Below are 10,853 nucleotides of genomic sequence, written 5' to 3' on the forward strand. Positions count from 1 at the left end.
GCAATTTACATATCGATTATCAGCTGTTGAAGGGGGGTGCTGTAAGGGCCAAAGTCAAGGTCTAGTCCCCTGCCTCTTTCAGTAATGCCCACATAAATATGTTCCAGCTATGTGGGTGTCCATTTTAAAGTCACTAGATTGGTACAAGTCAGCATACACTGAGCTAAGTGTAACAAAATGGCTCCCATGTGTCCCGGTAAAAGCCCTTCATGTCATAGTCATCCATCCTTCAGGCATGGGGTGCATCTATTCCTCTGCTTTGCAGAAACAACACAAATGTGGAGCATTTGGAGGCCAGCAGTCAGGGTATCGCTGTCATTTCCCCAGTTTTTGGATCAAAGGAGGGGCAATTATAATCTTATATCAGTGTATATCATTTTAACCTTAGTCCATCCTGACCACACATAAAATTCCTTTCCAAAGATTTCCCTTCATGAACCTTCTACAACTTTTCTTTGCATCCAAATTTTGTCCCAAGCCATCTCTCTCCAAAGAACCAGTTTCACTCTAGGACAAAATTACTTCCTTTTACTTCAACAAAAATGTATTTCCATTCCTTATGTTGTTCTTACACATCTACTTTTCTATATACAGAGTTGCCTTCCTTATATCCATCAGTCTTAACCACATCTATAGAATTTTAACTCTTAGAAACCTTAGTCTCCAGTGAAAACTCAGTAGTAACCAGTGAACTGTTACATCAGAATTCCTTAAATGGCAAACTTATGAATCAATAAAGCACAAAGCATGTTTTCCAACAGACCCAAATATCCTTAGTTTTTCTGCAATAAGTCAAAAGCACAAACCTATGTTTAGTAAATAATGTTTCAGCATTCCATCCAATTTGGAAGAGGCCTAAATGTCCAATGAATTTAATCCAGTTTATCATCCAAGAAAAACTTTATAGTTTCAGGTTATCAAAGACCTGAAAGCTATCTTAATGATTACCCATGAAAACTTTAAGACAGACCAAATTAACTATCATTTTAAGTCATCTTTTTGCTAGCAAACTGCGACAGACATAACATGAGCTTATTTGACCTTCAGTAAACCTAGGTAGAAAAAGTTTTTTGGATTTAGTGCTGATAACTCTAAAGACATGTCTATCTTAATTAAACCAATAAACTAAAATCTGTTTAAATACTGAATATGTTCCACCTGTGTCCATTTAAAAGTCAATCAATTTGTTCACCATTGTCAATTTTTATCTGGGGCACCAGTGGGGAAATCTGAAGTAAGCGGTACAAGTAAGGGGGTGTTTTTTACCCCTGGACAGCAAAGGAGGAGTTAGAGCCAGTGGTCCCTGAGGCACCAAGGATTGTATAAGAACCAGTTTGTAGGCCGCACCCAAGGTGGGGCAGAAACAGGAATAGAGAGGGGAAGATGAAGAGGTGAGGTTCATAAAGAAGCCTGGACACAGATAAAAGCCCAGAGGGCTGAGAGAGAGGTCTCCTGGTCCTGCAGCCTGTCAGCTCAGACAGATGAGCAGATGCAGATATTTTTTTTTCTCCCACCAACAAGTGGAAATGGGCAGTCCATGTCAGGCCAGAAAAGATGGGGAAGTTCCTAGAAACAAAAGGAGTTTTGGCAGCTGCTTGGGAATATTCCTTACTTAAAGTCCCAATCCCAAGGTAGACTAACCAGAGACAGTTGGCTCTAATTATCATCTGCATCTTGAGGGAGCCTGCCAAATGTCTTCTCTCCCATCCACTCCATGGACATCAGGGGCAGGAGGAGGGTGGTGAGCCCAGGTGGCATGGAAGTCAGTGCTACTCTCTGCTCTGGAAGAGACATTTGAAAATCAAAGATCCAAAAAATGGGGACCTGGGAGGTGAGCCATGCCAGAGTGTCAAAAATGGAAGCAAGCACAGGACTGCCTTCCACTGTAGTTAGGAAACTTGTGAGTAAGACCCCTTGGAAGTCATCCAGATAACTCCTGGAGAATATCCAAGGGATCAGTCCTGGGCTCTTCCACCCATTTCCCAAAGGGAGAGGCTGGCCAAGACAGAAAGAGAATTCCACTGGTTACCCAAATGGATGATCAGGGATCAGGTCCTGCCAAAGGCCTTCAAGCATCCATCAAAAAGTCACCTTGATCAGGACCCACCAGTTGCTGTTTGGCCTCCCCTGAGCCCATGCATCCAGAAGTTTTTCTCAAAAGGAAATTGGGGCTCCACCACACTGACATTCCCAATTATATTGGGAGATCAGGTGCCCATTATTTAGTTTGAGAGTTTTATTTATGATAGAAAGAAAAGGGGGGGGGGTGCTGGCTACTCTTAACTTATGGTTGGAAGACACTGATATCCCAGACAAGCCCCCAAAGAAATGCTGTAGGATTTTTTACCTCAATACCCAGGTTTTGTTGTCTCACCACTTTGAAGAATGAAGAGGCGGACACAGGATGAGAAGCAGGAAAAAGCTTATTAGCGTATAAGGTCAGAAAGGAATAGTAGGAAAGCTCTTTTTGCAGAGAGGGGGTATTTGAAAGTGAATGCCTTTGACTACAGGCAAGGGTCCATGTTTTATAAGGTTCTGGTCGCTCCCCATCCCTTCCCCCTTGTTCCTTCTCGGGTTCTTCCCTTATTGGTTTGATAGCTCTAGGTGCTGGGTTGTCCATTCCTGATTGGCTTATTTCCATTGTATGAGGGGTGGCCTATGGCCACATCATTCCTTGTACGTCTACTTATAGATGTTTTATGATCTACTACTTATTTTTAGTCAGGTCTTTTGTCAAATTATTGAGGGAAACCTGAGGGGGAGTAGATGATATCTGTCACATTCTTAAGAGGAACTTTATGCCCAACGAGCTTTGCTGTGGTCAGATGCTCCCAGCATTGTTCCAAAACATGTGTTTTTCCCCACCCAGGGACCTCAGGTCATAATCTTTCCCTCTCTGCCTACTAAATGCTACCTTTTCCTATCATAGCTGGCTCGCCCAAAGAGGGCATGGAAGCTCTGTGCCGTCGCACTTCCCCCACCCGCCCATACTTTGCCCTGTTCATCTCTTCCATTTAGCTGCTCCTGAGTTGTATTCTTTATCATACAATTGTAATCATAAGTATATGGCTTTCCTGAGTGCTGTGAGTCATTCTAGAGAATTATTGAGCCTGAGTGGAGTGTCTCAGGAACGCTTGAGTTTGTAGTTGTTTAGGCAGAGTGCAGGTAGCTTGGAGACTCTACTTGTGACTAGTGTCAAAGTGGGAGCAGTCTTGTGGGACTGAGCCTTTGAGGTCTTAGGTTCAAATTTCAGCTCTGCCACTTATTAGCTATGTGATTGTCACAAGTAGCCCAATCTTTCTGAACATCAGTATTCCTGTCTATGTAACGGGGATCATAGTAGTAAGTATGTCATTGGGTTGTTCTGAAGCTTGTATGAGACAATGCAGTAGAGTGCTTAATACAGAACCTGACACATTTAAAATGCTTAATAAATATTAGCTATAATTAAAAAATATTATTAATAAAGAAAGCTTTGTGCCAAACCCAAATCACAGATAATGTTCTAGGTAAATATCTGTGCCTGTGTCCCCAGGCATAAAATAAGAAACAGATTTCCTTTCTTAAAATTTCTTAAAACACAGAAGAGTCTGAAGAATGAACAAGAGCTAGAATTTAAAAGCTAAAAGAGGGGTGCCTGGGTGGCTCAGTTGGTTAAGCCTCCGACTCTTGGTTTTAGCTCAGGTCATGATCTCACAGTTACCGAATTCAAGCCCCCAACAAGCTTGTGCTCACAGCACGAAGCCTGCTTGGGATTCTCTCTCTCTGCCCCTCTGCCCTGCATGCACTCTCTCTCAAAAAAAAAAAAAAAAAAACAAAAAACAAAAAACAAAAAACAAAAAACACCAACAACAACAAACCCCCCAAAAAGAAAACAAAAAAACAACAAAAAACACGTAAAGTTGAAAGGAAACTTTTTTTTTTTTTTAATCTAAAAGAATAAATGAGAACTACAAAACAAGGCCTTGCAGGGCACCTGGGTGGCTAAGTCGTTTAAGCTTCTGACTTTGGCTCAGGTCATGATCTCATGGTTTGTGAGTTTGAGCCCCACATTGGGCTCTTGCTGACAGCTCAGAGCCTGAAGCCTGCTTCAGATTCTGTGTCTCTTTCTCTCTCTGCCCTCCCCCACTTGTGCTTTGTCTCTCAAAAATAAATAAATGTAAAAAAAATTTTTTTAATAAAAAAATAAACATTAAAAAATTTTTTTTCAAAGCATAAGACCTTGCATAAATATTTTTTTTCTCCTAAGTTCCTAGGTCCTGAAACTATTTTGCAAGCCTCTCTAGGTGAAAGATTATGTGGCTTCATGAAGAAAATATCTGGGAAAAGTTGGAGAATAAAACAGCTGGAGATACTGATTCAAGCCATTGCTTAATATTTTGTCTGTGCTTTAAGGCACTGAATAGCTAAAATCACTGAGTTTGCTGCTAAGGGTTTTCTTTATATTGGTCTCTTGGACTGTTTCTGAAGTCTCCCCAATGTCCTTCATGGAAAAAGTAAAGTCAGAGTCCTCATACCCCCACAGGACCAGGAAGCAAGAAATCAAGGAATGTGGAACAACAAATACACTGAATGAAAGAGGCTGTATTTGCTCCTGAAGCTTATACAATTGCTCTTTCTCCTTTGCTTTTCTACCCTTTCCTCTCCTCATGTTCAGTACTTTCTGGATTTTTTTGATTTGGCTGCTAAGACTACAACATTCTACCTCTGCTTTGACATGTTGTCAATGCAATACTGAACTGTAAATACTGCTTTTGTGAAATGTCTTTATTCTGTCTCAATCTCTGTAAATTACACTTAAGTTGAACATGCCAGTTGCCTTGTCTAGCTTGGCTTTGTATCTTTACAAGTTTATCTTTAACCCACTTTGCAGGTCATTTCGAAAGCTTTACTGATACGTGTGTCCTGGCTATTAGCTCAACTCAACTAATATTTGCTTGTTAGGGAGGCAATAATTTGCCTCAAATTGACTCAGAGCAGACGGATCTCAGTGAAATTCCCTGCTAATTTTCTCCTCAAATCTCAAGACTGACTTTTTTAAAAAATTACCTTTATTTAGAAAGGAAACCATGAGGAGCAAGGATAGAAGCTGACTGGTTTGTGGCAGAGACAGAGAGAGATGGAGAAGCCTGAGCAAATGCTCCCAGATCCACTCACAGTAGCCATCTCTGAAATAACACCACAACAGTCTAAGAGTTACATTGTTTCCCTTTTTAAACTTTCCTGTGGGGCACCTGGATGCCTCAGTCAATAGCTTCCGATTTCCACTCAGGTCATGATCTCACAGTTGGTGACTTTGAGCCCCGCATCTTCTCTCTCTCTCTCACCTCTGTCTCTGCCCCATCCCCTTTCATTCTTGCTGTCTCTCTCTCTAAATAAGTAAAAAAAAAAAAAAAATTTCTTGCAACATACAGGAAATCCTTGTGATTACTTTTTATTATGGTAAAATATACATAAAATTTACTATTTTGAGCATTTTAAAATTTTATTTTATTTATTTATTTATTATTATTATTATTATTATTATCATTATTTGGAGAGACATAGAGAGCAGGGGAGGGGCAGAGAGAGGGAGACAGAGGATCCAAAGCTGGCTCCTCACTGTCAGCATGGAGCTGGACACAGGGCTTGAACCTACAAACAGTGAGGTCATGACCTTTTCAAGTTTTTTAAAATTTATTTATTTTGAGAGAGAGAAAGAGAGAGAGAGCACGAGTAGGGGAGTGCAGAGAGAGGGGGAAAGAGAATCCCAAGCAGGATCCACGCTGTCAGCACAGAGGCCCACACAGGGCTCCAATCCATAAACTGTGAGAACATAGCCTGAACCAAAATCAAGAGTTGGCCGCTTAACCAACTAAGCCACCCAGGTGCCCCTTATCATTATTTTTTAAAACATTGACAGTATGTTAAGCAAAAGGAAAAATTAGTCATCAATAAGCCCACCACTCAAAGATAACCATCATTAACAATGGACTGTTTATTCTTTCAGATTTTCAAATCTATCCTAATATCCATTAAAAAAGAAGTTAAAAAATATCATTTTAGGGGCACCTGCCTGGCTCAGTCTATAGAGCATGCAACTCTTAATCCAGGGATCATGAATTCAAGCTCCATGTTGGGCATAGAGCCTACTTAGAAAGAAAGAAACAAACAAACAAAGAAAGAAAGAAAGAAAGAAAGAAAGAAAGAAAGAAAGGGAGGGAGGGAGGGAGGGAGGGAGGGAGGGAGGAAGGAAGGAAAGAAGGAAGGAAGAAAGAAAGAAAAAAAGAAAAATATCATTTTAGTCTTGTCATTCCCAGGCATCTTGGTTGGGGCTGATTCACACCTAAAGCAGGAAGATAGTGGCAGCAAAGAAGATGAAAAAGTCGCTGGAGTTGGTCAATTCTAGTTTCCAACTCGTTATGACAAGTGGAAAGTACATGCTGGGGTACAAGCAGACTCTGAAAATAATCAGATATGGCAAAGTGAAACTGGTTGTCCTCGCCAACAACTGCCCAGCCTTGAGGAAATCTGAGATAGAATACTGTGGCATGTTGGCTAAAACTGGCGCCCATCACTACAGTGGCAATAATATTAATTTGAGCACAGCATGGAAGAAATATTACAGAGTTAGCACTCTGACTAGCATTGATCCAGGTGATTCTGATGTCATTAGAAGCATGCCAGAACAGATTGGTGAAAAGTAAATCATGCAAAACTTTTCTTTAATAAAACTGACCAGAGCTTGTTTTAAAAACACTGTTAAAAAAATTGTTTTTAACACTGTTTAATCCTCTCAGGAAGGATTAAACACTGTCATCACCTTACTGACAGGTAAGGAAACTGAGGCTCAGTGAGCAGAGGCTGCAGCTGTGACTGAGGGAGTCAGTTGGGCTTGAAGAGGAGGCTGAAATATCTTCAAGCTAGAGCCAGTAACTTAGAAATCAGGTAGAAATGCAGGTTGTTCTGCAGATGAGGAGGCTAAGGCCCAAGAAGAGGACAGTGCTGGCTCAAGGTCATACATACAACAGGATAGAGACAAATTTGGAACCAGAATTCAGAACTCTCTGATCTATGCTTTTTCCACTATGATACTGCCAAGCCTTGCCTTGCACCTGTGGTTCTCAAACTTTAGTGCACATCAAAATACTGATTATAGGAAAACCCTGGGTAAACCCACCCCTGGAGTTTCAGAACCAACAAATCCAAGTACAACTCTGAATCTGCATTTTAAGGAAACAATCAGGGGCTCCTCAATAACACTTTAGAATCACTGCCCTGGATCAAGGCATTTGATTATTAAGGGTACTAACTTCTACTGAGCTCCCCAAGTGTCCTTGGGAGCAAGAGACCAAGAGTTACCCTTAAGTCACCCGAGCACCCAGCTTGAGCATGATTTGACATTCTGGAATGTCATCCATCTCTCACTCCAGCACCATAATGCGCATCTGCTCTTGGAAGATCCTCTCACTTTCTGTTCTGGCCCTCACTGACTACAAGGACTGGCTGCTCTGCACTCTTGGGGGCTACTCTTAACACTTACTATGCACTGCCCATCTCCTGCTGGACTGCAAGGACTTTGAGAGCATGGACCTTGTAGAGAGCTCGGACCTTGTAGAGTCTACTCCATTCATTGATTCGACAGAGAACTTCTGTGTAAAAAGTAATATGCCTTTACTTTGCCCTTTAGACCAGATTGGAGATGCAGAAGAGCCTATTTCTCATCATCCATTCTTCAGTCCAGGCCAACAGTGGACCTTGCTGGGACCACAATCCATCCTCTCGCACCCTCTACAATCCATCTTCATGAAGCAGAGTTTAAACATAAATAGGATTGTGTCACTCCCCTACTTTAAGCTTTCCAGAGGCTTCTAATTGTTCTTAGGATGAAAACTTAAATTCTTACATTTAGGACCTAGGCCACCTGTCCAACACCACTCACCTCTGACCCTTGTCTTCTAGCTCTGCCCCTCTTCCTCACTGTCTGCTCTACAGTCACCCTAGCCTCCTTGGAGCTCCTCACCAGTCCCTGGCCTGGGATGTTGTCTGCCTCATCACTGACAGAGATGGAGTGTGAAGTGCAAGATGGATATTAGGGATCTACTTCTATAAGTGGAAGTGGGAGGAAGCAGGCTTGCCAAAGCCTCAGCCAACCTCCTGGGGAAGGCTTGGAGCAAATATTGCTCCAGCACTTGCTGAGTCTTGCTCTGTCACTAAGTTTAGGCTTCTCCAGTTAGGGTGTGATGGCAACCTCAGGCAAGGCAGTTCTGTGCAAGTGAGGCTGACACTGATGGCACTGACAGGTAGAGGCTGTCTGCTAACCACACCCCTTGGTTGAAGGCAAGTTCTCCCCTCCTATTTTTTAGGCAAGTTTTTCCTTGATGGGTGAGGGCACATCCCCATGTCTACCACATGGGTCAGTACTGCTATCCCTTATCATCCTGACAGGCTTCTGGGTAGTTCATAGGCTTCGTCCTCTGGGAAACCTTCACTCAGACCTCTGGGCTATAAGTGCTAATAAAACTCTGTCCTTTTTCTCCCCAGTAGTTATCACAGTTTGTAATCACATGCTTGTGTGTGTGTGTGATTATCTAACGGATGTCTGTCTTTCCTAAGACACTGTATGTTTGTGCAGGCAAGGACCATCTGTGTGACTCACTATAGTCCCAGAGCTCAGGCCAGTACCTGGTACATGGTAAGGAATGAAGTAAAAACTTGTTAAGAAATGAAGACTCGTACCATGTCTTGCAAACAAATGACTTTCCCAATTATGTGGATCGTCAAGAGCTTGCTGTGTATTTGGAGTTCTCATCCAGCTCACAGGGAGGACATTCATGACTATTTCAGGTTTTATCTTTAATATTTAGGAGGCTGCTCCTGCCCCACACCAACCTGGTCTAAAGGGCAAAGTAAAGGCAAAGTTCACACTATTACCACCATCAACATCACCACAACTACCACCCATAAGCCTTTTAAGGGCCCAGTGCATTGCAATGTCAGTGCAAATTTCCAAACCCAGAGAGCTATACGAGCCTGGTCCCTGCAGGTATGGGCTACATCACTGGGTTAGAAATCACAGTCCCTGCTCTACACTTAGCTGTGCCATCTGAATAAGTCACTTAATCTCTTTGAGCTTCACCTGTAAGATGGGGATAATGCCTGCCTTTTTCACTTCATTGATGTCAATCAGGTTCAAATGCAGTGATAGATAGGAAAGTGCTTTGCAGATTGTAAAGCATGGCTCATAGGAAAGAAAGGGAGCTTTCTTTTCATGTAATCGTGACAGGTTGGCAAAGGACATAATTGGGACACTAACTTGTTTTCTACCATGATGACGTGGGAGCCCACGTAGATGGACTGTGTGCTAGGCATTGTTTTTCCCAGTTGTGCAAATAGATTTGTGTTCCCCTCTATGCCTGCCCTTCCTTCTACCTCCTCTGCCCCTTCTGATCAGGGGTGGAGACAACAGGAAGTGCAGCAACCCTTGGGTGAACAGTGAGGGACTGTGTTGACATCAGATGCAGGTCAAGGTTAAGTGTGTTTAGAGGTGGAGGGGTGTGTGGGTGTGTTTCTCCACAACTGGGCAGAGCAGGTGAGAACATGACGTTGAAGGCAGTGTAGTCCTTAGGGAAGCCAAACTCCCTGGGGGGAAATCTTTTACCTGGAAACTGAATACCTGGCCACTGAGACCGAAGCCAGGAAGAAGACAGTATAGACATAGGTGCTGGAGGTGGAACCATTGATGAGACGCCCAAATAAACTTCCAGGGTCCTTGGTGGGCAAGCCAGTTTGCTAATAGGAATATTCAGAGAGATTTTTGGTTTCTGCTGCTCTCTCCATCCCATTTACGCTTTTATTGGTAATCAATTTATTTAATCCAGGTATATGGCATTCTCTTGACAAGGATGAATAAGACTGACCCACAGCACTAGGTTCCAAACTTTTGGCTTTTTCAGTTACCTCACTGAACTTTCTTCACAGCCCCATGACGTAAAACTAAGCTTACAAAGGCTAGGTAACATGCTCAAAGTCAATCAAGAGGTAAGGGACTATATGTAGCTACATTTAAACCTGGATTTTCCAGTACCTTCTCCCCTACACTGCTATGGAGGGTTTTTTGTTTTTAAAATTTGCTAATTTATTTTGAGAGAAAGAGAGAGAGAAAGCACAAGGGGAAGAGGGGCACAGAGAGAGGGAGGGAGGGAGAGAATCCCAGGCAGGCTCCACGCTGAGTGAGGACACCCACACTCACAATAGTGAGATCATGACCTGAACAGAAACCAAGAGCTGGTTGCTTAACTGACTGAGCCACCCAGGTGCCCCTACACTGCCGTGTTTTTTAAGTTCCCCTCCCCCTCCCCCTCCTACTTTTACACATCTACTGTGAGTGTGTGTGTTTATTGGGGTGAGGGAGCTTTGGGCTGTTTTTCTACCTGAAAAACACCTAGGCAGTGTTTCCAAGATGGGAAGGGACCTTATGGGTTACTTAATCCAATTTACTTTGCAGATAGAGAACCTGAGGCCCAGAGAGGGACAGTGACTTTTCTCACATACTCCCTGGATTTTGGGGTCTCAGACCTGGTGTCTTCCAGTCCTATTCTTGCCCACCCTCAGGGAGCCAGGGTGCCTCTGCCTGTTAATATCTTTGCCAAAAATAATAGCTATCCTATGCTGAGCAGTTATTCTTCAAATATTTACTAGTGCCTACTATGTGCCAGGAAACTTTACAGGTGCCATATGAATAGGATGAACAAAGAAAACTGCCCTTCTTGAGCTTACATGGTGAATGGAGCTTAACAAGTCAGTAAGAAGTATATAAATACGATAATTTCAGATGCTTGCAAGGAAATAAAGAGGCAATGACGGTGGGGTAA

General features: G+C 42.7%; 1 protein-coding gene across 1 annotated transcript; it reads left to right on the forward strand.

The window, feature by feature from the left end:
- Positions 1-235: 235 nt before the first annotated feature.
- On the forward strand, positions 236-6,744 carry LOC123577827 (60S ribosomal protein L30-like). Its single transcript, XM_045440115.1, has 2 exons — positions 236-306; positions 6,332-6,744. The coding sequence occupies exons 1-2, from the start codon at positions 236-238 to the stop codon at positions 6,684-6,686; spliced, it is 426 nt and encodes a 141-aa protein (XP_045296071.1). The 3' UTR covers positions 6,687-6,744.
- Positions 6,745-10,853: the final 4,109 nt, after the last annotated feature.

The sequence above is a fragment of the Leopardus geoffroyi genome, chromosome E2 (assembly GCF_018350155.1).
Source record: "Leopardus geoffroyi isolate Oge1 chromosome E2, O.geoffroyi_Oge1_pat1.0, whole genome shotgun sequence".
Taxonomy (NCBI): Eukaryota; Metazoa; Chordata; class Mammalia; order Carnivora; family Felidae; genus Leopardus; species Leopardus geoffroyi.

What these genes read in the sequence shown, in the direction of transcription:
- LOC123577827 (XM_045440115.1), top strand. Translation starts at nt 236, where the DNA reads ATGGGGTGCATCTATTCCTCTGCTTTGCAGAAACAACACAAATGTGGA. An exon ending in TTTGGAGGCCAGCAGTCAGG is followed by an intron (nt 307 to 6,331) that starts GTATCGCTGTCA and finishes TCACACCTAAAG; the next exon opens with CAGGAAGATAGTGGCAGCAA.